At 33.5% G+C, this 27,570-nt stretch overlaps 1 protein-coding gene across 1 annotated transcript in view; it reads left to right on the top strand.

The window, feature by feature from the left end:
- LOC118181404 (protein SpAN-like) overlaps positions 1 to 27,152 on the top strand; it is a 60,059-nt gene extending 32,907 nt beyond the window's left edge. Inside the window, exons 6-10 of the mRNA XM_085812885.1 lie at positions 3,353 to 3,485; positions 10,552 to 10,701; positions 22,207 to 22,310; positions 22,617 to 22,759; positions 26,940 to 27,152. Of these exons, the coding sequence (XP_085669011.1) occupies positions 3,353 to 3,485; positions 10,552 to 10,701; positions 22,207 to 22,310; positions 22,617 to 22,759; positions 26,940 to 27,120 (711 nt within the window). The 3' untranslated portion in view covers positions 27,121 to 27,152. The remainder of the gene's footprint in view (positions 1 to 3,352; positions 3,486 to 10,551; positions 10,702 to 22,206; positions 22,311 to 22,616; positions 22,760 to 26,939) is intronic.
- Positions 27,153 to 27,570: the final 418 nt, after the last annotated feature.

Raw genomic sequence — 27,570 nt, forward strand, 5'->3', positions numbered from 1 at the left:
TGCACTGCGATAGTGTTATATAGAAGAGGTATATTATGTACCGAAGGAGATACTAACTTTCCACCTGGACTATGTAACAATAATCGTGCAGGATTTAATATATTTCTAGATGCTATTAATCTACTAAATTTAACAGTGATTATTAACTACTAAATAATTATTAACTATGAAATTTGCTTGATTTTTGCACGTAAAATAGTCTGAAATACATTTATATATAGGGATTTTTTTTAAATCTCTAGTTCCAAACTTTATTTATGCCAAAGATTATCGCTTCTTTAAGAGCTAAAAATTAAATTCAGAACTTGAACTTAGGGGTTCTGTGATTATTTTTACTAGTAGTTATTTTAATTTGCTAGTCTTGTCGGTCTTTTCTTATTCCCCTCGCTTTTCTCGCCAGATGTAAATCAGTTAGGGTGAACGAGAGTATATTTAAACTGAAGTAGAGAAAAGTTTAGTTAAAGCGTGGTTTCGCTGTTGTGAGTGAACGTTGTTATTCTACAAGCTGTTGACTCTGAATATCGGCTTCGCATTCTTGCCGCCAAAGTTATTACCATGTCGCTGCAGGTTAAATCGAATTGTGTAGTCTTGCAGTACTCTTTGCCTTTGAATTTAGTTGTTACATTATCTTTTTAAGTTCCTCACCACAAGTAGTTGGTAATTGTGTTGACATATAAGTCCGTGCCGTCTACAAACTATTGTGCTCAATAAAAGGGTCTTTTACATCCTTTCTTTGTAGTATTCATCTTCGACTCTTTACGAGAATTCGCAACATAGATCTTTAAGTAGATCTAGTAATATTGTATGTTAGCTAAGAGGACTAGATCCCACAGAACTTATTAATTAAACTTGAGTACAGAATTATTAAAATTTATGTTCAACCAGTGATTTATTCAAGGTGAATCTAGTTAAGGCGTTTAAACTGCTATGGAAAAAAAAAAAATTAACATATCTTACTACATATGAGAAAGAGACCTGAATTAATTCCTGACTTCTTGAATTAATTTTATCAATTATTACTGATTTGAAACTAGATCATATATAAAAAAAGATCTACAGTGTCAGTTTTGGGATTTTCTATCTAAAGATAACTTTTAGCTAAAATAACTTCTTCAAGAAATTTGCTGTTCATTTACAATCTTTTATTATTATATAAGGTATTTTCCCCCTTTCCTTTCTGCATGCCTTCGTGGTGTAGCGGTAGCACATTCGACGTGCATTCTAGAGGCCCAGATCGAGTTCCGGCGAGGGCATTGCTCATTTTTCACGTTTTCTGCTTTAAAATAACCTATTGACTCTACAATTAGTTTGTCATAATAACACAAATTAATTAATTTTTTCTGTCGTTTTCTAGTATTATATGACATTTTATACATATCAATAATTAAAATAATTTCTTCAGTTAAATGCAGGCATTTGCTTGATTTGTTGGGCAAGAGAACAATTTTTTTCATTAGATATTTTGAGTTTTATCTCTATTTCTTAATGTCGCATCTTTTTCTGAAAAAGCGTTATTTCTGACAAAGCATTATTCTACCTTGCATTGTAAACTTCACAGAGAAATATTACAGTACTGAAAAAAATACATTATTTTCCTAGTTTCTCATAGCGTAATGGCAAACTGCACATTAAGTTGATCAATGTTAACGAATTTCGCTTACTGCGCATGCTCAGTAGTGTACCGTTGGTGTGGGAGGAAATACTAGCAACTAAGCAGAAGCAACCCTACACAAGCCTGTTAGTCATGTTGGTTTACATGTTGGTTACAATTGCAATACTACAGAAATTTGTGTGTGGTTACGTGTTTCTGTTTCATTTCATTTTGGTTTATTTTGTTCATAAACATTACATTTAATATCAGTTACTTGACTTTAATTCAGTAATTTAAACTGGATTTATTCCTTAATTTGTTAAAGTATATACGAATGGACGTATGGTAAATACTCAGTTGCTTTTTTTCCTCAGAAGTATAATAAATAAGTATTCAGCTGATTTATTTTGTAATGTTTCCTGTTTTGTAATCCTTCTTACATGAAAATTTGAGTAGTTTACAATCGATATTTACATTCTAAGTAATGAAGCAATTTACAACCTAACACGTTTTCACGAACTGTTTGCGCCCACATAACACGAACTGTTTGCGCCCACATAACACAATATCAACTATGTACCGTATTTGTCTTCTTTTAAAATTGCACCAAATTCTATTCTGGGCATGCGCAGTAAGCGAAATTCGTTTAACATTGATCAACTCAATGTGCGGTTTGTCATTACGCGTTTCTCAAAGCGTTTATTTATGTTTTTCCTAAGCAAGTTGTAGAGTTCCTCACTTTGTAATTCTAAATTAATGTTGGAAGTGAAGAATTTAAGAACTGATAAGCGAATAATCGCTTAAGTTCGGTGACAAGAAACAACAAGATAGAAGGGTAAGTAACCCTTTATTATTCCAATAAGATTTAACAAAACTCCGCCTGGGAACGTACAAACAAAGCCGACACTTAGGCTTTAACTTAAGAGACTAAGAATTAAACTAAAACTAAGATTAACTAAAAGAAATATAGCCGAAGCTATCAAGATTCAAATAGAGTTGGCCCCTTAACTTATTTGAATACGAAGCAAAGCATGGGACTGAATAAATTAACTATATATATATATATATATATATATATTATATTCGTGAGAAACTGTAGGATTAGTATAAAGAATAAGAGATTTTCTAGAACATCCGTTACAGAGAGACCTTGCAGAATTTTTGTTAAAGCATTATGAAGTTGTTCATACAATTAGTAGAATTATGTGCTACAAGAAATGTGAATATATGAACTATAATTATTTTTGAATTTATTACCTCTTAAAGAGAAATGGTAGTATATTTACAGCTTACCGCAAACAGTTCAAAGGTTAGCGAAATAAAATTTCATTAACCTGTCTTTTCCCAACAGAGTTAACATTCTGTAATTAACTCTGCGTTTCTAGCTCGCTGACCCATAAAAATTGAAAAAAATGCTCAACAAAAGTTTTTCGAGCTCAATGGTACTTTTTCTAGTAATTGACTTCTAGTATTTCTAATTTTATAATAAGCCTTTAAAGCAGAATTTAAAAATTTATTTTCAAAGTTTTTTTTTTTTGCATTTTTATATATTGAAATTAAATTTAAGATTAGACCATTTAATGCCTAGGTTAAATCCAAATTTTGTTTACTATTTAAACTTAATGGTGCTGAAAAAATATTTAAATGACGAGTTTTTTAAGTCCATTATTTGCCTAACTTTAAGCATACCGAATAAAAAGCACTAGTATTATGTCGCACTAAATTATTTCAAACTGAGTGACTCTTATTTTTCTTTTCCAGGCCTTTACCTCAAAATATTTCCAAAAGAATACTATAGCTGCCAAAAACATTCATCACCAAACACTAATAGGATCGGGAATGAAAATCAGTTTCCGAGATGCTAAGATGTTGAACAAAATGTATTCATGCAGCGGTAAGAATTGCTTAAAATATTCTGCACCCACAATATATACAGTATTCCTATTAGGGGTGTTCAAATGAAAAAGTACAGATATGCTTAAGTCTTTATTCACAAATAATCACCAAAGACCTGAGCACAACTATCCCACTGTTTGACGAGAAGAAGGATTCCCTCTTCCCAGAATTCCTATAGTTGTGACAGCAGCCAGTCCTCCACTGTGTCCTTCAGCTCTTCGTTCAAGTTGAAGCGCTTCCTTTCGAGATGTCACTTTGTAGAATCATTAGGAAGCGGTATAGATGAAAAATGAACAACGCCCTCGCCGGGAATCGAACCACGGACTTCTGGAATACGCACCCTGCGTGCAGACCACCACACCATAAAGGCATACAAGAAGACGGGAGAAATACCTTATAACTTCTCATTAAGTCGTTCACCTTGTCGATGAGTTCAGCCGCAATTACCATTTTTACCTGGCCTGGTCTCGGGTCATCACTCAAGCACTCCAAGCTTTCACGAAAACTGGCACTCCGCTTTCTCACTGACTTGTCGGGCACACAGTCTGCTCCGTATACGACCACCATCCGTCGAAGAATATTGGGTGGTGTAACCCCTTCCGCAGTCAGAAATCTGATAACATCCTCGCTGTTCGACGCTCAATCGTCGAATTCTGCAATGTGAACGTCAAGATATCATCACACGCACTGGCGATGTGTTCCGTCAATTGGACGGAACACATAACTACCTTCTTCACTCCGGCGTAATGTGCGGCCCCTTGCGCATGCGCACAACCACGTCGGATACTGCATTCGAGTCCTTAGATGTCTCACTACGTTATGCCAAAGCGGCATATTGAAATTTCAACCGGTTTGGTTGTTACGACGTTTCGTACCTTTTCATTTGAACACCCCTTATGTACTTATGCCTCATCTTAATTGAGGATTGAAGTCTTATAGAAATACCTCATAAGCTCTGCTGATAGTAAAACTATTTACTGTGGAAATGTTTGAACGAAAAGATCTGCCATTTTGTACATATTCATCTAAAACCGACAATTAAAAATAAAGTAACTGTGAAATGAAACTTTTCAAAAATCACTAACAAACTTCCTCTAAAGACAGGGGATAAGTACAGGTTTAAATAATAGTAATATATTATGTTAATTTATACAGAACTATCCCGTTTGCAACAATCAATGAATGGGGGGGGAGGGTAAAATATCTTTGTAGTAAAAATGGATAAAATGCACGAGGCATGTTTTTTACGTAAGTAGTATTTTGATATTACATAAGAATAATTTTTAATAATGTCGTTTTTACACGAAAGACTGGGCCTTAATCTCCTTTTCAGTGTGAGTTCCGCCCTTGAGTTCCACCTACATTAGGGCACTCATCGCATTGTATGACCAACTTCTGAATTCCAACTTTATAAAAATCTACCGCCTGGTTTGATAACTTCCTTTGGTTTCCAGCTTGACCACGAGCTGCGATAATTTAAGCATTTTTGTCATAATTTCATACAAAATATTTCTTGAAATTTGAGGAAGTTTTGTAGGTAATCATGAAATCGTGAATGATCATAAAAATATCGTCCATTGTAAATGATGGCTAGATGCAGAAAGTTAATGAAAAGTTCGAGAAAACGGATGTTTTACGATTTCGTGATAATCGCTGGTTTTCACAAGTTTCAAGAAGTGTCCTATGTGAAATTGTGACAGAATGCTTAAATTATCAGAAATTTTACTCATCTTGGGTGCCAGAAATAAGTATCAAATCAAGTGGCAGATTCCTTTAGAAATGGACTTCAGAAGCTACGACACGATAAGTTCCTGAATGCTGGTGGATTAAGGCATAAGCTTTCATATACAATAACAAATGTTAAAGAAAATTGCCCTTGTGTTTATTATCGAAACAGTACTTATATAAAAATTCATATTTAGTATCTAATTCACCCATTGATTTAAATTTATATAAAATGGATCCACCAGATATGAATGATATTACAGTTTCACTTCTTTGTTTCTATGAAATGAGATGGAAAAATCCACAAAGGATGAATACAGCGTGTTCGAAGTTCTGCGTTCATCGTAATCTACGTAAAGTTTTATGGAATAATTTCAGATGAGTCTTAAGATTTCGGTCTCGAAAATATACAGTAAGACAAAGAATATCTAATGTATTCAACAAAACAAATCTTTCTCGACCTAGAAGAATGATAAATCTACAAGGTTATATCAATCAAATAAATTGCCAAACGTGTTCTTCGAAATCTCAGAAGCCTCAAAGATATGCGAAGCATGTGTCAAAAACATAAGTCTTGAATTTATTCCGCGTACCCGCATCTTCTAGTAATCATTCAGGATTTAGTTGATGATCCTCATAAAAGGGATAATAGGTTTTGTAATTTGTCTCATCTCTTAGAAATGAGTTAGTTACTTTGGACAAATGAACTCATACGTTTATACTTGTAGATGGCATCGTCAAGAGAAATAATGAATGATTATACAATCATTAAGGATTATATAATCCGCAGGTCAACCATTAATAATGGTCATCATTAATGGTATAGGTCATTAATAATGGTCATCATTACTGGTATAGGTCATTAATAATGGTCATCATTAATGGTATAGGTCATTAATAATGGTCATCATTAATGGTAAAGATCATTAATATATAACCATTAATAATGGTCATCATTAATGGTTGTACAATCCGCAGGTAGACGAATATCAACTTCATTGATCATTAACAATGCAGTGCTTTTGAAGGACAGCAAACGTTTTATAGTATTATCTTCCGCATACATTGTTAAAAATCATCAAATTAAGTTATAAAAGTTGCAAACAAAAGATGGCGAAACATTGTTCTGTTATTTGGTGTTTTGGTTGAAGCATTATTTGGTAATATTTCAAAACATGCATTGGCAGTATTTTGAAACATGAACGGAAAATGTTAAACCATGAATTGGGAATATGTTGAACCATAAATCGGGGACATAATAAACCTTGAGTTATGAATATATTAAACCATGATCTAGAAGTGTATTACATAATGGATTGAACATAAGTTCAATCCATTAGATTTGAAGTGTATTACATAATGAAGAATATGTTGGACCATGATCATTAATTAAAATTATGTTTACGATTAATTTTACAATAATTATACAATATAATTAATTAATTGTACATTAATTATAAACATTATTAGTAAACTATGCCACATTAATCTGGTGAATTTGACTCGTACATGGTAAGAATACAGTAACATTCTTCGTGGTGGGAGAAGGCTTGCATCTGCGATATTCTTAAAAAACGTCTTGGAAACAAAGTTTTAACATATAGAGTTTCTGTGAAATGTTCTCGATTTTTCTTGCATAAATACCGTTTCACTAGATTATCTAAAATAAAAAGCTAGTGGCATTTAATGTCTACTAGCAAGATAATCAATTTAGCAACGTGGTCTTCAACAGGCAGAACACGCTCTAATTCTAATCTCTAAAATCTTCCTTTAAATACACTTTTCTTTGTACCTCATTTGAATATCGTGCAAGCTAGGAATTTATATTCTGTCAGGAAAATAGCAATGAGATACGTAGAAAGCTGTGAAATAACTGATTAGAAACTAAAACGATACCCTACAATATGCACTAGTTTGCAAACCTTAAGCAATTTTTCTGTTTTTCGGTGTATTTCAGAAAAACATCAGCTGAAAAGCATAAAATTCATGCTACAGAGATACAATGTAGTACTTAAAAGGATGAGAAAAGTATAGCAACAGAAAAAAAAAAAAATGAATAGAGCGCATACAACACACAGTACGAAACGAATAGAAAAGGCTTTATTGATGGAGTGGCGTTTGTACAAAAAACTGCCTGGCCAAGAGTGAGAACAACACAGAGCCTTAGTAAAGAGTTGTAGTTAGACTTCCCCTAACTATAATGGCTGCATTGCACCATCTGTCGATGCTCAACTCCAGATTATCTAACAGTTCTTGAGGTAAGAGTTCCCATTCTTCATGATTCTTGTTCTCCGAAGAGTAAGATCGTACTGCCATCCGTCTCCTTAAAATATCTCACTTATGCTCAATGACATTTAAATCAGGGGAGCACGCTGATCAGTCCATTCTGTGAATATTTTCCCCTTCCAGGAGCTCCTCGACAGCGTGAGTGTTTTGTGGTGGTACATTGTTATCAATAAAAACCAAGTTGGGACTAATGGCACCCCGGAAAAGATGCATATAAAGAGAATAAATTCATGACGGTAACGATCTTCGATGAGTGAACTTCTGTCGAAAATATTGAGCTCCATCCCTCCTTTCATCATAATGCCTCCTCATACAAGTACGCCAGGACCACCCCAATAGTCTCTTTCCTTGATGTTAATGGGATGACTGTATGTTGCTATCTCTCTTTCCATATCAGCTGGCTCAGAGAAGCGTTCTCAGCCTGAAACGACGTTTGTTGTTAAAGAGATACGACTTCGTTGATGAGGTGTCCAGTCTTTGTGTGCTGCCGATGAGTTGCTGTCAATGGTATGCAGCTTTCAGGATGGTGGACAAATAGGCCACCTAATAAAGCCATCTGGCCACAATTAACCGAGACACCTGCTGTTCGTTTCATGCGCGCAACTGCTGAGCAACGTAGCCCACTGCCTGGTTTCAATCGCTTTTCTGATTCTAATATCTAACGGTGCTTCCGATGAGTTGCTGTCAATGGTATGCAGCTTTCAGGATGGTGGACAAATAGGCCACCTAATAAAGCCATCTGGCCACAGTTAACCGAGACACCTGCTGTTCGTTTCATGTGCGCAACTGCTGAGCAACGTAGCCCACTGCCTGGTTTCAATCGCTTTTCGCCTGCAGGACTATACATCGGTCATCAATTACCATTGTTTTCCTTGGCAGATCACCACCAACCCTTCTTAAAGCTGTAACTGTCGTTTGAATGGCTTGCTTTCTAAGCTCATGAAAGAACAAATTTATCAATTCCAAACACTCTTCGGCGACAAACTTCAAACTGCGCCTCCACAATCTTGCCAATCATTCTACCACGTGTAAGGCGTCCTGATGCATTTTGTGGCCATACTGTACGTCAGTCTTATGTTCACGTGCAGAAGAACGCCTTGGAACTGTTCCTTCCTTTCTTCCTTTTCCTTCCTTGCACTGTTTTTGCTGACATCTGGCGTTTTGCGTGCTCTGACGTACCCTCTGATGTCATGGTTCTGATATTTGCATGACCATCATCTTTCAATTGAGTTGGAATTTTAATATACTGATCGGGAGGGGGAATGTTTTCAACAATTGCATAGCTATATATTGAAAAAAGAGTTTGTTGCTTAAGTTATGCACACTGGTGTAAGTCTGATGCTAATCAAGAAATAATTCGCTATATTTTAGTGGTAAACTTAGGGGGGAGGGAATCTGCTTCCCAGTTTGTGCTATATTCTTTGTTTGACAATCAAAACAATGATAGTGCTTAGTGGGCAAAAAGCCCTTCATACTTTCGAAAGGAGTCAACATTTCTTAAAACTGATTCTTGCTGATTTGTGATCTCGCAACTGAATTCCAAAATCGATGATGCTCAACTGAATTAAATTGAAAAGACCTCACTATCATCCCCCAAATGAAAGAATTCGCTTTCGTAAATCAAACTTTATGACAATGTTGGCATTTTTCTACGAAAACAAAAAAATTTTTCATGATGAATGTGTTTTCGTGAGACAAATTATTTGAAGAAATGTTAGTTAAGTATTCGTAATGCCTATGGAAAGAAACTCTTAAAGTCCGATCTGAGAATTCAACACATGATAATTGGTTCTTTTTTCACGATAATACATTAACTCAGTAAACAGTTAGTTTAATGATAGATGTATAGGGAATTTTAGCCGAATCCAAATATATGTATTTATAAACTTACCCAACAATTCTGTTTCGCAGATCTGAACTCAAATGATTACTCTTCAGTTGTCGAAACTGAAGTTACTTTTGAAAAGGCGCTTTTTTGATACGTCAAAGAAATCCAAAAGGCTTTAAATGCTACAGAAAGACACACAGAGTTTGTTTTAAACTTTGTTAGATCGTGCCATTTAGTGTACAGATGCAAAACGGGTGCATTTTGAGCATTATATCATCTGATATTTTTATCAACATAAACTAACTAGGCGTTAATAGACTGTGTAATGAACTATTCTCAAGTACGACAAAGTCCAGGAAAAGGGTGTAAAGAACCCTTTATTAAATTCAATATTATTCACAGATGGCATCGACTCGTGCTTACAAATGCCAACACTTTCGGCTTAACTCAGAAGTTAACAAGTAACTTAAAATATGTAGAATAAAAATAAGTGAACCTAACTACGTTTTCACGGGTTACTTAACACTCAGCAAGCTCTGACTCGTAAATTTCGGCATAAACAAACTTAATGGCTGGAAGCGCTCAACGTCATAGAAATCTAATCGCTAGTAATTAAAAATTAACAAAGTCGTCTTAAGGCAGGCAGAGAACGTTCTCTTTCCTTCTGTCTTTCTCTCTCTCTAAATTCACCTTCTAAAGCCTTCTCCTAGATACTAACTTCTTTCTACCCCATTCGAATACACGCTTGCCAACTCATTCTGGAAAGAAAACGCATGTTAAAGCGAGAGTAATAGGGACGGTTTTCTTCTAAATAAAATTAACTGTTAAGTAACTTAAATAAATCCCCATAATATAAAAAATGATCTTTTATGTATTCAATTATAAATTTAATGTTATTATTTAATTGTCGAATGGTTTTTAGCAGTTCAAAACTTCCTGAAAGCTTAAAATATCCCTATTACATGTTTAAAAAAAGATCTGACGAAAAGTATGAATAATGAAAAACGCATATATTGTGGTATTTTTTTAATAAACTAGTATTTACTGAACTTTACGCAGCAGAAATATGTAACTTAAGTTTCTACGACAAAACTTATAGTTACATGATTGCATTCGCTTCAACAAACGCAACTTAAGCATAATATGGAAGCAATATTCAGTACATTACTTTCAAATAATGCTGTAGTTTCTGAAATGTCAAATTAATACTACTTCTTATTTTCAGCGGGCTGCCCCAACAATAACCAGAGCCAGTGCTTAAATGGAGGATTTTTATCACCATACAGAGGAGACAACCAACCATGCCATTGCGTATGTCCTCCAAAAAGTTCTGGCGAATTTTGCGAATACACTGAAGAACCATTTGAATATTACGGTAAGTCAGAAATATATTAATAAGGAAAATCACAACAATAAGAGACAACTTCAAAAGAAGAGTATTAGAATTCGAATCACTGTTTCCAATCTATACAGTTTTGGACTAATCTAAACTGAAATCTTCTTGACCAATGTTTCAACAGTCTGTTCAATAGGATTAAATAACAATACTCATAACATATCACGCGCTTTGAGTTCATTAGAAATGATCAGCTTTTAAGCTGAATGTACTACGAACAGTTTTCCAAACTTATTAAATTTATTTTTCAGTCAGTATCCATTAGGTTATGACTATTTCTGTACTTCATTCGCATTTATGAGCATGAATTCAACTTAAAAAATCTGTACTGTCAGTTTGCGCGCGGTGCTTCAGTACAAATTTTAAATTTTTGGAAAATACAGTTATTTTTTTCTTTATACAACAAATTCTTATACGTTGTTAAGTAAAATAAATCAAGAAAGATAATCATCTATGTATAAGGATGACACACTGAAAATTTCATATATGTACGACAAAAACAATTTCACTTATTAAAACCCTAAAATCAGCTAAAATCCTCACTTTTTGTGTTGCGCAAAAGTTTATATCATGTAAAGAATAGAATTATCTAATCGTTGCCACTTGTTCTATTCAAATACTATAATAAAGCTAGAATGATATATAAAAGAAATTAAGCAAACAAAACAAAAAAGAAACAGTTTTTCACAGACGATTGAGTATTTCTCATTCAATTAATTCAGTTCTCACTTCGCGAGAAGGCAAAAATACATAAAAACTCAAAATATCTACATTAAAAATTACGAAGTAAATCTCAAACACTTATTTCCTCGAAAAAATTCCAGAAAGATTTAAGCATAATTTAATTGGCAATAATAAATGAATGCGTTATCTTTGTTGTTGCGAAGCTAAGTTTCTCTAGATTTTCAACAAATCCACAAGTCTCCTGTTTCAAATGTAAACATCAATGGCCGCCATTAAAAACAGGCTTAGCGACAATTAAATAATTTTAAAATTGCTGATAATTCTAAAAATATTGCACACATTTACTAAAGGCATAAAATCCTTAACCGGAAGATAAAAACAACATAATTCAATTATTTTTAAAGCAAAAAATGTACAATTTACAAACATATAAGAGTAAAGAAACTGAGATAACCGAGCCGGGTAACAGAGTGGATATATATATATATAAATATTTTTTTTTTTTTTTTTTTTTTGTTAAAACTTTTTCTTGGTCTTAGCAAGACCCACTGAGTTTGTTCTTTTCTTAATTATTTATTATTTTACATTAATTACAGGTTTTCTTACAGTTTTCTAAAATCTATTATTTTAAAATTAAATTGTTAATCTTTTAGCTTGCAAGCCCAGCCCGTATGTTTTTGTATTTTTAGGACTAATAGCTCATCGCTATTTATTTTCGTTTTGATTTTAATTTTAGACTAGATTTAGGAATTTTTGATTTTTTTAACACCTTAATGTGTCATTCTGAGCGGACGCGTCGGGAAATTGGAACAGAGAATTGAGACTATTAAAATTTCCAAGACACTTTGTCAAAAAAAATTTTTTTTAGCGAAAAAGTTTCAATTGTCTTTTTCGGGGAAACGCGTAATGGGGTTAGCTTGATTCGACGTTCAAATAAATGAAATTTCCCTTGAAAAGCCTGTTTGGAAGTCGAATTGGGCTAATTTACCATTTTCCGCTTACTTTTTAACTTTTTCTGTTTTTTAATTTTATGTTTTACATGTCTAATGATTTGCTTTTCATGTGTTTTAATTTTTGAAAACGTTTTAAACCTTTTGGAGCAGCAGCTCTTGGTAACTTTTAGGCGAGCTTTCTACAATTTTTATATTTTACTTATTTTGCAGCATATTGCGCAAGATGTTTTCTAGACCAAAATTGGTTTTTCAAAAATTGTTATTACTGCTTTGCTTGATAAATTATATAAATAAATTTATATACGTTTGGCGTGGCCGATTGCAACCAAAATACGACGTGCACATCTACATGTTATAGCAGTCCTATATACAAAATTTAAACGTTCTGAGGCTATTCGTTTATGAGTTATGCGAGATACGTACGTACATACGTTCGTACAGACGCCCGAAAAATTCTCTTCAGAATTCATTTTAAAGCAGTTTTATAATTTTTTTGAAGGAAAAGAGTCTTTTATTCTGTCCTTACGTACAGATATCACGCAAAAACATCGTTAAATTGCATTCGATAGCGGTCAAATTGGATATTTTCGTTGAAATATGCTGCCTGAAACTTTTCGCTATTACAATACTTCCTTTTTACTTCGTACAAGGAAGTAAAAATTTAGGAGAGATTGATAAAAGAAAGAAGATTTCAGTATTTCATGAAAACATCCGAATAAAAATGACTTAAGAAGCCTTTGAAAAGTAGCATCCTAAAGTATAATATCCAAAAGTATAAAGTATCCATCCTTCTTTAGGTTACCAGTCTGAGATGCCACAGTTAGTTAATTGATTATGACAATGCTTATGATGGCTGTCTGCCCTAGAAGGAATGCTTTCTTGGTGGAAGCTTTAAGGAAAGATAATTCGTATTCATGTCTTACATGAGGGAAATCACGAAAATTATGCCATCAACATTTTACTTGAGCATCTAAAAAGTAAACATAAACAATATACAACATAAATTAGTTCAAGACAACATAAATTAATTCAATAGTTTAATTAGAGTGCTTTTTGTTTCTAGAAGATATGTTCCCACACAGTAGGCGGTAGCTGAAGTTAAAGGCACCCAGAATCTCCTGGACTATATAAGCTCCAATCTGGGGAAAAATGAGAGCCAAAAAAATTAATTGATTACAATTAACCTCATTTTAAAAATTAGTCTGAATTTTACTTTCTAAACACAGAAACAGATGTATAAATATACCACAAATATAGTTATCGGAATCATAACGCTGTGTGTACTACGGATCGGGACAAGCTATTAGCATCCTTTACTGTAAGATACCTATTGGAAACAAATTCATCAGAGTTATAATAATATACATTAGGTAATTAAGTATTACTTTAATACAGGGTTTCTTATACTAGGGGTCGCGAGACCTGCAGCAGGGGGTGGCTAAAAATTTAGCAGTTTTGATATTTCTTTAACTTATTATAATAATTTTACAATTACCAAATATTTTTACACAATGTATTTGTAAATAGACAAGGATAAGACAATACAGACAAAGAAAAAAAACGAAAACGTTTCGACGCATTCTTTTTATAAAATAAACGTTCATTTTCTTTGCTTTGCATATGACGCTGTCATTTCGTCTGCTACTTATTTAAAATTTTCACATTGTTCTATGTCTTAAAATTAGAAATTAATGACCTAAAATTGCAAAAGTGTAGTATATTATTAGAATACAAGTTAAAAAAATAGACAGTTTCACTCACGCGTATGTCGGATTTGCGCAATACTTATGGGGTCCCACAAAAGTTTTGTAAATATTATGGGGTCTTGTGGGTCGCGGAAAAATCTCAGTGATAAAAAGGGGTCGCGACTGAAAAAAGTTTAAGAAACCCTGCTTTAATACGTAATTAAGTACTAATTTAAGTATTAATTTGTAAAGTTATTTATAAGCTAATTAAATTAGTTTCTTAGGAAGCTGTAAGGTACGTTTCTTATTTTCTTAAAGAAACTTTACGAAGTCGAACAGAAAATCTGATTTTGTAGCACAAATTGCATGCTGTGCTTAATTATTCATACCTAAATTTTAATAAACAGGGTGTTTATAAAGTCCCTGACCCATTTCAATGTTTAATAACTCATAAAATAATGAACATATAAACAAACTTTTGGCATTTATTGATGGAATAACTTATATATATTTTCCTTTTCAGGTTTGAATATCTTTACTTTTGTAAATATCGTCTGCGCGTGTGGTTAATTTCAGATGATTTCATTTTCCAGTCTAAATATCTGTACTTTTCTAAATATCGTCTGCTTATTAATTGCATTTCTCTCTCTTTTTAGTCCAAAGGGATTTGAATCCCGAAGGACTATTAGTTTCGTTTTGGCATTTTGCGTCGGACTCATAAATGTCGGTTCACTTTTCAAACTGTTGCCACAAAATGTTAGAGTCCTGCATTATATTTGAAGAAATTAAATAATGAAAAATCTGCATAAATGTATGTAAATTTCTCGTATTGTGATAAAACAACGGTACATAGAGTCATCGAATTTTGAATAACGTAATCCTCCAACGAATATGAGCATGTGGAAGACCAAATTTGAAATTTGAAATTTGTTTTATGATCGATTTCCTATTTTTTAAAACTTTGACGAATTTTTGATTAACAAACTCAAGGATTTCAAAGCGAGCAATGGCAACGTTGTGCAGAAAAAACATTTTATCTCCAGCGCGTGAGTCTCTGTATCGGAAATTCTAAAGATATGCTCGTTTTAAAACTATTTTGCGATACTGCTGTTGCACTGGATCTTATGGTTTAAGTGCGAGGAACATGATATTTAATAAAGAAAGGTAACACACAAAATGTTAAAAATCGCCCCTTTGGACGTAATTTAAAATCTGAAACATTTCAGTTTTTTTTTTGGGGGGGGGATATGGGGTTTTGGATATGGGCGCATATGGGGATCTGAAAATCCCTATGAATACCGTGAGGCACAAAGGGATTCCCCAAAGGTTAATGTATGGTGTGGATTAATGCACGACCGAGTCATTGGGCCTTTCCTTTTTACAGAAAGGACGGTCTCATCAGTCGTATACTTACACATGTTGGAAAACTTCGTATTTCCATAACTAGAAGAGATTCAGCCACATGTCTTTTTGCAACGAGATGGTGCACCACCTTCATTGGGGTACCATCGTTCGTAGTTCTTTAAATGACCATTTTACAGGAAGATAGATTTGGCGAGGATGTCCAATTCCTTGGCCATCCAGCTCACCTGATATAACGCCACTGGACTTTTTCCTTTGGGGATTTGTAAAGGACAACTTTTACAGGAAGAGAGTGTCGAACATGGATGACCTAAAAGCCAGAATTACAACCGCAATAGCCTCTGTGGATGCCGACATGCTTGCCGGTACCTGACGTGAAATTGAATATCGACTTGATATTCTCCGTGCGACGAAGGGGGTACACGTGGAAGTTCATTGACAAGGGTCATGAAACTTTTTGAGTCTATCAAACCATTTATGTTATTAATTTTAATCTATCTTTATTATTTTATGAGTTATTAAACATCAAAATGGGTCCGGGACTTTATAAACACCCTATATAATCCCAGGATGAGCATCTTTCAGCCCTGCGTATCTTTCTAAGCAATATAAATTGAAAATATCTCAAAGAAATGTCATTGATCTTAACATCTTTTTATTCAGTATAGCTAAGTGCTGGCTAATCATAAAATTACTCTCGCAAAGGCAGCATGATGAAAAATTCGCCACTTCGTCCGAGCGATGATGTTAATGCCTCATTAACAACATTATGGGCTGCTGAGGAAATGAGTGTGTTAAGAACCCTACGATAACCACACACAGAAATGAAATGTAATAAAAATGGGGCATCTACGCCCGTGAGACTCATCGGCCAGTGCCTAGTGCTCCGTGCGTTTTAAGATTTTAGAGAAGATAGTATCTTTTGGAGTTTCTTAATACTGCTATCTTGAAATTCGGTGATCACCCTTCACCAAGGTAATAATTTTTACGACCACACCCACGTTTGACACCCCCTCCCCCGCACACAAAGTTTAACAGGATAGGATATTTTGAACACATGTTTAAATACTTTGTTCTACTATTGGAAGCTTTGAAACTTGTCGCATACTTTTTTCCAAGAACTACCATCTTCGGCTTCTTCAGAGCCATTATGAATTCTACAAGAAACTGAATTTAGGTATCTGAAGAATTAAGTAAATTTTCGTTTGAAGAAAGTCATAGGATTTCAGTAAGTTTGCGTTTTTCAATTTTTTTTCTAATAGGTGATTTGGATTTTGTTTTTTCAATTTTGTTTCTGATAGGTTATTTCAATCTTTTTTTTTTTTTTCAGTTTTTTTTCTAATAGGGTTTTAATTTATTGCCGAAATAGGATCTGCTTTGGTTTTTTTAATGCAATCTCTGTAAAAGTTTTTCGTTTCCTTGGAATTAAAAGTTTAGTTTAGAGTAACTGGGGACCTCCCATTTTCGGAGTATTGTTCAATGACTGTTTGTTTGAAAGTATACTTGTATTGCGATCTATTTATATATTTGAATTTGAATTTCGGATTTGCATATAATGTTTTTACACCAATTTGGTTTTTTTTTCGAATGGTCATCTTAACATTTGTAAAGTTTCTTTCTTTTGTAGTCAATTTAATACAATGTTATGCTTTTTTTTCCCTTTTTCCAATGTTTCGAAGACGTGTAGGGAAACTCCTGGTACATTTGATATTCACTTTTTTCGGTTTTGTATGAATTTTTATGTATTGTAAATTTCTTTCTTTTTTCGGTTTTTGATCTCAAATTTACCCTGAGAACGAAACACGTTTTTGAAAATCAACATTAATCAACTTTTATAAAGCTTTAATTCATTTTCTCCTGATGCGTTCTTAATGGGAGATGCAATAAAGGTAGATTAATTTTTATATTTTTACTAACTTGTATATATTTTCCACTCTTGCATTTTTAGTTTTCGTGTTTATACTGCTTTGATCATTTTTACTTTGAATTGTTTTGATTTTATGCTTAACCACTTTACAAGGGTGCAATTATTAATGTTGTTAAGGATTCGCCTTGCTTTGACTCAAATTTGCTTTTGGCTTTAGATGCTTTAAGTATATTTTATTTCAGTCCTGCAGCTATAGCGCAGGACGGGTTTTAAAAAATTTGTTTTTAATTTTTGCCTCTTATTAAATTTCTTTATATATATATTATATGTTGGTGTGGGTAGGAGACTCACTAGAGGCTGAGCGGTAAAGCCGCTGAACAGTGGTAGTTCGGTTTATTTCTCCCACTTTTCTAGCGAGCCTCGTGGTGTAGTGGTTCTGCACACTGAGCCGGTATTTCAGAGGTCCGTAGTTCGATTCCCGGCGAAAGCGGTTGCATATTTTTCATCTCTCTGGCTTCCAAAAAAAATCCTAATGTCTCTACAGTGGCGCCCGAACTAAAAGGGTTGTGGATGATGATTCTCCGCACCCAGGATTTGGCGACTAGGTTCCCTAAAATCCTAGTCGCCCTCTAAAAAGGGGAGTATATAAGGTATTTCTCCCACTTTCCTAGCGAGCCTTCGTGGTGTAGTGGTTCTGCACACTGAGCCGGTATTTCAGAGGTCCGTGGTTCGATTCCCGGCGAAAGCGGTTGCATATTTTTCATCTCTCTGGCTTCCAAAAAAAATCCGGGCCCACCAGCGGCCGAGCGGTAAAGTCGCTGAACACTGGTAGTTCGGTCCGAGGTTTGAATCCCTCGAACGGGCTGGCGGCTGCATGGGCGTTTTCGTGGTTTTCCCCATGTGTAACGTGTATACGAGCCAGTTTCCCTTAGAGAGCCCTCCACGAAGGCATCCCTCCCCTTAGGCAGATAGCCCTCGAGGCTTTGCCATAATCACACACACTAACACTAACACTAACACTAACACCAAAAAAAATCCTAATGTCTCTACACGGTAAGGCCTTCGAATCCCGGTGAACGGGATGGCTATATGGGCATTTTTGTGATTTCCCCCATATGTAAAAAATATACAAGCCGATTTTGCTCAGAAAGTGCCCCCTCGGAGGCACCCCTACCCCTACGCAGATAGCTGTCGAGGTTTTGCTCTAATCAAATACACCAGACCAAACAATACATATATAATTTAAAAATTGCTATATTGTATATATACTTATAAAATGCATATATATATAGTATATATATATGTGTAATAATAAAATCACAAGGAAGCTGTATCGATGCTTGCTTAGATCCATATTGAAGAAGATTTTGATTGCGTAGTATGCTAATAATGTTAACTTGGTAATATCTAAAGAACGTGGCATCGAGGCAGTTTTAATTCCATTTTTATTCGCAATTGATATTTGTGGCCACAATCACTTGGCACTCTAGTCGTGATTTACAATTTTTGATATTGTTGAGCTAGAAAGCAAGCCAGCGAAATTACACCTTAGCACAGCAGAGAGCAAAAGCTGAAGTGCGTAGTTATGCAAGATGGAAGCACGCGAAGAGAAAAGTTTTGGTTTGCAATTTGGTGATTGGCCAAGCGGCATCTGCATTAAGGGTTACGTAAGATCGCATTCTTAATTTGAATGACACAGTTTAGTCTTAAGCGCTATTTTTAGAACAGAGAGATGAAGTTCCCAAATGAAATAAAAAAATAAACGAGGTTATAGTGAATTAAATTTAGAAGTTTGCTTTCATATTTTTTATCTTACATATATATATGTATGTATATAAATAAATATATATGTATATAAATATAAATATATACGTAAGATAAAAAATGTATGAATCAGAATTATAATATAACTATAAACATTAATTCTTCCTCTCTATTTTAAAATCGTAATAACTTATCTGCATTGCGTCATTTCCAGATCACTCTATGGCTCGCGCAACTCCGATGACGTAATAATTAAGAACTGAAACTGTCGTTGTAAACCAAAAATTTTCTCTTCGCGTGCTTCCATCTTTCAAACTACACACTTCAGCTTTTGCCCTCTACTCTGCTAATATGTAATTTCGCTGGCTCGCTTTCTATCCCAACAATATAAAAAATGTAAATCTTCTGTGGAAAGGCACGACTAGAGTGCCAAGTGATTGTGGCCACAAATATCAATTGGAAATAAAAATGGAATTAAAATCGCTTCTACTGCCAAGTTTTATTTACGAAATCAACACATTAGCTTACGACACAATCAGATTACTTCCTCTTCAGTATAGGATAACTACGCATCTAACAGTGCTCCGTCATTTCCTTGTGCTTTTATTATGACATATATATATTAAGAATTTTGTATTTAGATAGGTAAGTTTAGTAGAATTACAATTAAAATCATTCTATTTCCCCTTGAAATGAAGCGAGAGACAAATTTTAAGAGATAGTTACGCTGGAAAAGTAAGAATACAGGAGCACGTGCATTTAGCATTGAGTAAATGAATATCTCGGTAATTTGTATTGAAACTGAATAAATGTAATTGACCACTATGTTAGCTGCAACCGTAATTCCATTCTCATACTGCTTTCCAGTAATTTCTAGAAGCACGAAGTACGAAAAATAGCTCGCGAACGGTTGAAAAGTATAAAAGGCCAGAGAGAGAGAGAGATTGCGTCAAGGTTCCAGTTGCATAGTTATTTGTGTTGCGAGTTATTTAGCTTCGCTTGAACTGAGATATCGGAGTTAGCTTTCTCTTTAGATGCGCTTTGCTTTGCGTTGTGTTTAACGCTTTTTTAGTAGTTTGAGGTATAACTACTGATTATACTGCGTGATATTGTGAACACTTGTAGGAATATCTCTGAGGAAAATTCCAGAGTTCTGTTCTATTTCTTTTGATAAGTATAAATTTTATAAACCTATTACCGGACTTGTGCATTAAGTCTATTACCAACCCGTATGCACATAACAATATGTGTTTGTGTTTGTGTGTGTGTGTGTAATTTAAAATTTACTAATTGCTTCAAAAGCCTAACTAACCATTAATGTTGATTTTACATAAATATATTTACATTAATGAACATGGTTTATTTAAGATTTTTTCTTTGATATGTTATATCTTTTTTCATATTTTGTTAAATTTGTATACCTTTATACATAATGATATATATATAATTTAAGGATATCATATTAAATAATACGTATTATAACCCAAAACTGCATCCATAATGTATATTTCTGTATTATTAATATCTTCTTTCAGTATTATTAACTATTCTTAAGAACTTTCCGCGGTGTAACTTGCGTCATTTTATTCATGTTATGCCCTAATCAAAAACAGCTAAATGCTTACATGGCATTAGAAAATTAAACCAAAAGCAGCGACCACGAAGTATTTGTAATTTGGAAAACGGTCCTTAGACGTGAAAAGATTGAAAGCCATTTGAGTTAAGACTATTTTCTCAGTTACTCAGATACTTCGTATATAGTATATAGCATTGCATTCGAAATGCAAAACTCAATATATACACTACGGATTCATTAATGTACTAAATATGTATCTTTCTACCCCTACGTCTTTTAAAAAAAAGATGCTATTTGCCTTATGGTTTATCGTTCAATAATCCATTTTCATTATACAAAATTGCATTCATTCAAAAAATTCAATTTGCTTTTATATTTCTCTCTCTATAAAACTGAATGCAGAAAAGTTAGATGTTTAAACGATCCCCCGCATTTTTTCACGACTCAGATGCGGGCAGTCTTCTCTTTTTCAGCTTCTCCGTGTTTAAGGTCTTTTGTAATTTATAACTTAACCGCATAGTATAAACAGCATTCAGTGACAGAGGAGTGAATTGGAAGAGAAAGCTGGGTGTGAAAGGACGTGTAGTCATTGCACTTAAACATATTGTTACGAAATGTAAAGGCGCGGTGAAATGGCTACCCAGCAAAGCAGTTTTAGGGTTGCCATAAAATGACAAAGGAAGGCAGGGTTGCCACATTTGGCGAGAAATCGCCCATTTGGTGACGTACCATGGACGGATGGAGAACCTTCTGGAACAAATTCTTACCGGTTTAGCCCGGAATGTTCTCGAACACAAGCCGACAGCTGTATAAACCCTGCTTGATCCACAGTCAGTTAGTGTGCGTCTCTCATCGAGTCAGTGTGTCTCGTCTAGCGAGTCAATCCCTGCGGAGGCGATCGCGTTGACAGCCGGCCAGCGAGTGCCGAGTGGGTCGTCGAGTGCACCGAAAGAGTCTCGTAGAGTATCGCGGTTAGTGCATCGTCAAGAGAGCGTGTTGAGCTCCGGAAACGTCTGAACCGAGAGTCAGGAGCTGTGTTCTGTGTGTCGTCGAGTGCATCGCGAGTTGTAGCGAGGAGAGTCTCGAGATCACGTGGAGTTCCGAGAACGACCAAGCAGAGTCGGGTGCTTTGCAGGAAGCTGTCTCCACCGTGATAGCCTGATAGGCTATGTCGCTGATCGTGTCAGCGTGTTTATAGTAGATCTTCGACGACTGTAAAACGTGTTTTGGAGCTGTCCTGACAATACTGGCGAATAAAGTGTGTTTCGATACTTCATCAAGTGTCGTCGTTATTCACTCAATCTACACGAACCCCGTACGAAAGTGAAGGAAGAAAATATCGTAACAACTGGTGTCAGAAGAATATAAAAAATCGCAACGATATCGTCATTTCCTTTTATTGTAGCTTTTCTTTTTGTGAAACTTAACGATTCAATAAATTCATTGTTGTATCTGAAAGTTAACCTTTCATCGATTTAAAAGCGAATGCTACAGTTTGTTACTTTACTCAAGTATAAAAATAAATATGTAAATAAATTAAATATATATGTATATCAGTGCATTCTTCCTGATATCTATTTATATTTTCTTCAGATCTTCCTCCTTGTGGAGGGAACATAACGGAAGACACAGAAATATCAACTCCTGGTTACCCTAACAGACAACCGCCAGCTGATTCTTGTAGTTGGTGGATGCAGGTAATTTTAGCAATATATGAATGTGATTATTTCAAACATTTGACTTCCTAATTGCCTATTTTATTTACAAAATGGCAGTAAAATAATGTCTTGTTGAAGTTACTATTATTCATAAACAACTGCTTCCATAATACTGATTGCCGAAAACAAAATCCATCTGAATTGTAATAAATCTAAATCAAGTTTTAATCTTTTGAGTACTATGTTCTCACTCATTTGTTTAATTATTTTTACTTGTAAAATACTTAAAAAACTTATCAAAAGAAATGAATATCACGGTTATATTTCATTTTTTTTCAAATGTAGGCGCCTGAAGGTAAAAGAGTCCAAGTTGAATTCATAGACTTCAGCTTTCATCCTCGTATGGAGTCTAATAAGACCATATTCAATCAGAAATGTGTAAAGGAAAGAGTAGAAATCAGAACTAGAAGTAGATACGACGGAGATATGTAAGAACGAATTTTTATTTATTAATTATGTATTATAATAACTAATTATTATTTATGTACGAAATTAATTCATCTTCTATAATGACATATATAATGTAAAATGAAATAAAATAAAAAATAGGTTTAAAATTCATTCCATATTCAATTCGGAATAAGTCGCATGCAAATACCAAAAACCAGAATCAAGTGTCAAGCCTCAAGGAATAGGGAGGCAAAATATGCCAAAAACAAAAATAAAAAATGTTATTTGCATCGTTTGCTGCATCCTCATCAGGGGTCGGTGGAACGAAAGACTGTTTTTGAACTCACAAAGATACAAATTAAAGTTTAAAATTTAAAAATAACATTAGAAATGCAATAACCTTAGAAAACAAATCAAAGTTATCTATGTCTGTCAGTCTAACCCCTATATGCGGAAGTAAGCAGTTCGAAGTTCGAGTCTTTAAAACAAAACTTTCAAAGATAATGATCCAACAATAGAAAAAAAAACTATATGAAAACTATAAAAATATACAGGCTGGGTAAAAAAATAATAGCAAAATTCATAAACAAACAAAAAAACTTTAAAAATCTAATAAAAATTTTCAATTTGAATGGATCAACTCCAAAAATATGTAAAACAGACGTAATCCCACATATGTAAAATTAAAAAAACATAAATAAAAATTTTATCTAAAAAATATAAAATAAAAATAAAAATAACAAATAGAGGTTTAGTTCTTAAAAATTGAAACAAAACAGCATCAAAAATGTTTGAAATGGAAAAACTATGTATACGCTTGTAAAGTAGCAAAGACTATAATGAGTTAAGTAATGATTTTAGATACACTACGAATTTAAAATTGATTAAACTATATATATACTTTTACATTCACTTTGTTCATTATGTATATACGCACACACACCTCTACATTTACTTTGTTCATTATACAGCTGCTAATTTACTGTATACACTTTGAGGGCTGGTACAGGAAATTGTAACAATCCCATTTTGTAAATTAATTTTACTTAATTTTTAAATAATTTTAATTAATTTTTTAATTTAAATTAATTTTGTAAATTAATTTCTACTTGTAAACGAGGTTATGAAAATAAAACACTTTCCCTATCATTTGTTCTTGCCTGTGTTGCTTCTTTCACTTTTGACCATATATTCCTATATATGTATATATATATATACATAAATTTTGTTTTTAATTTTTAGCCTCTTTTTATGTGTCTTTATATAAAGACATAAAAAAGGCTAAAGAGGCTAAAAATTAAAAACACAATTTTTATACCCGTCCTGCGCTATAGCTGCAGGATTGAAGTAAAATGAACTTAAAGCATCCAAAGTAAATTGGCGTCAAAGCAAGGCAATTCCTCAAGAATATTAATAATTGCTATAGTGTATAAGTGTATAACACAATATCCAAAACAAATCAAAATTTAAATAGGGATTAATAGAAGTACAAACTCTAAAAATAAAAATGCAAAAGGGACAAAAATATACGAAAAACAAAAATATAAAAACTAATTTCCTTTTCCTGAAACTCCATATCAGAACTTATCAGGGGAAATGAATTAAAGCTTCATACAAGTCGATTAATATGTTTCGAAAAGGTGTTTCGTTCTTCTGGTTAATTTGAGATCAAAAATCGAAAAAAGGAATTTATTAAATTTTCAATTAAGACATTAAAATTAATATAAAACCAAAAACTCGAGTCTCAAATGTACCAGAATTTTCCCTATACGCCTTCGAAACAGTTGGAAAGAAGAATAAAACATAACATTGTGCCAAACTGACTACTAATATACATATATAATCATTTTATTGTTTTGGTTTTATATGTACTCTTTCCCAATTTTTTCTAGTTGAACCGTAATTTTTGTTTTTATTATGGCATTTTTCTTTAATTTGTGTTTATTCATTTTGTTTAATGTAAGTAATAGGTTAACCTTCAAAAATATTTAAGTGGTATTTTCGTTTTCGTTTTTAGTTTTGCGTTCTTGAATTATATATGTATGTATGTAAAATGTAAAAAATACGATGGCTTTGTTTTACGCGAACAGGCAACCTTTAATTAACTTTCCTCAATTTCCAGCTCTTTCCCCTAGACCAGTACTTTCGAGAATATTCTGGCTTCTTATGTAATCGCTACTATATAAATGCAGAGTTCGCGCCATTTTTTTTAAGCAGACTACTTTTCTCCTCCTGCGGCTATCAGACCTTTTGCTGCCGCTCTTCTCGTCTGCCTTCCTTTGCTTGAACAATATGACGCAGTAAATATAATGTTAAACCTATTTATTTTAAATTACTATAGCATATGTAATCTTGGAGAATCTAAAAGAATAATGACATTTGAATTGAAGAAAGATGTGCAATTAAAGTTCAGTTCTTCTGTGTTGTGATTCTTCTGTAAGCCACTCAGCCACAACAATGTCCGGATTTTGATACCAAGCTTCATTCATGTGCCAATTTGCCAAAATATCATATATATATAATGATATTAAAAATAAATATAACTCCTAGTAAATTGAGCATATTTCGCAAAAAATTAAGAATTTCAGGGTCGAATCAAATGTTAAACCTGATTAAACTAAAACTAAAATCTAAATTCCATGGCGCAAATAGCCAAGCCCTGCAATGTCCCGAAATCTGCTTTCTTAACCATGGGCCCTGGGGTGCGTAAGCATATGCACTGAACAAGTGGTCATATACCCTCAACAAGTGATCTTGTCGCAGGACCTCCAATGTATAGGTTCCCAGCGAACTTGGTACTCATTTTCTCGACCCAAGGGATAAAAGGCGAAGTCGACCTTGCCCAGCCCGGGGTTCGAACGCGGGACTTGCGCGTTGCGCTAGCCACTGCACCACCGGGACTGTTAACCCTGATTAACATTGCAGTTTTTTGCACCAACTGCAATGAAGGTGAATACAGGATTAAATTTAACCAAATTTTAAATTATAGGTACTTAGAATAACTAAACTAAAAGAGATTGAAAAAGAAGTAAATTTGGTAAATATAATAAATCTCCTAACTGTCAAGCAAGAGCTAGCAGTTGAAGTAAATACAATTTAAAATTACGTCCAATACATGAGTTAAAAATTTTTTTAGTAAATTTGAAATTTTAGAAACATGAACACTTGAAAAGTCAATAACACAATGCCGATTCATCAGAGGGAATTAGCTTAACTTATCTTTCCCTCAGTTGGTCAGATATTGTGTTTCGTCCTTCTCATACATATGTAATTCTTTAAAAAAATTATAATTAATAATAATTTTTTCAAATTAATAATATAAATAATTTATTATCAATTTCATATTTTAGAAAACTTTAACGAATTTTTAATTGAGGAACTCAATGATTTCAAAACGACACAAATGGCAACACTTTACGGAAAAGAACATTTTTATCTCCAGCGCATGAGATTGTGTATCGAAAATTCTAAAGATATGCATATTTTAAAATTATTTTGCGATATTGCTGTTGACTTGAATTTTATGGTTCTTGAACCATATCATGTTCTTTTCACTTGTGAAAAGAACATGATATTTAATAAACAAAGGTTAAAAAAGTCCCCTTGAGCTCAATGTAAAATCTGAAAGCTTTCAAATATTTTTTGCATTTTATTCAATTTAATGTACGAAATTATCAGATATTTACTGGGATAAAAAAATAGAGAAAGATGTGATGTGTTTCAGTTAATCAGCTTTCAGTTGAATTAGGTTATTTGGATTATGGCAAAGCATAGGAGGATGCTTTCGTAAAGGATTCTTTAAGGGAAATTTATTTGTATTCGTGTAATCTGCCTTCGAGAAAGGGAAAAGTTGAGTGTTAATTACAATAGTAAACAATTGCATTGAGGGGACTTTATTTTAATCGTATTTGTTCTTATCAACCATCATTAATATTCAAATTTGATTTCTTATTTATTCAATACGTAATGTATTACATTAAAATTTGAATATTTTAGATTTTTTTTACTTACTAGTTTAAATTTAATTCAAAATTTCAGTTTCATATAAAATAGAACTGCTTTAGTGTAAAATATTTTATCTCAACCAATAGTTGAATTTATAGAGTAATCACTCGAAGTATTTGTTTATTTATTTTTATTTCCTTTCCTTATTTATTGTTTATTGTTTTTAATTGATTTTACATTTTTGGTTTTAAATATTTATCATTGGACATGCAGGTTTTGTGGTGAAGATATACCGCCAGGTACAGTGGCGACATCTGCCGAGTGCGAATTCATCATCATCATTGACACTAATGAGAAAGCTCAAGCTGGAAGAGGACTGAAAGCAAAAGTGACATTTGTGGATGAGGAAGAGACTGAATATTCGGAAAAGACATTAGCTTCTCTACTTCCTTGAATAATGTTAATAAATGTTTTTTATAAAATACCTTTCCATTTTTTTAATGTTTGATTTCTACATTATTCACGTAATTAGTCATTTAATGATATCACTGGCGTTCTTTTCTCAATTAAGCCATTTTGGCAATGAAACGAAAACTGTATTGTCTTTAAAATGTTGTAGATGACGTTTTGAGCAAGTGTAAATATGCTAACATGAAACAAACTTGTGAAGACCAAAGCCTGCATCTGGACTAACAGTTGACTTCAGAAGACAGACATGATTACAATTATTCCTTACATGCAAAATACCATGTGAAATTTCCTTTAATCAGGAAAAAAACTTTTGCTTTTACTTAACAAGACACATCTTTGTTCGAATAGATATACCTATGAGTTTTTTAACCCAAAGGCGCGTTATCTCGAATGGGCTATTGGTCTCGAAACGGGATTTTGCATTGTCCAGGAG

Source organism: Stegodyphus dumicola, chromosome 3 (assembly GCF_044657685.1).
Source record: "Stegodyphus dumicola isolate Sdum_Otavi_A_Nest chromosome 3, ASM4465768v1".
Lineage (NCBI taxonomy): Eukaryota > Metazoa > Arthropoda > Arachnida > Araneae > Eresidae > Stegodyphus > Stegodyphus dumicola.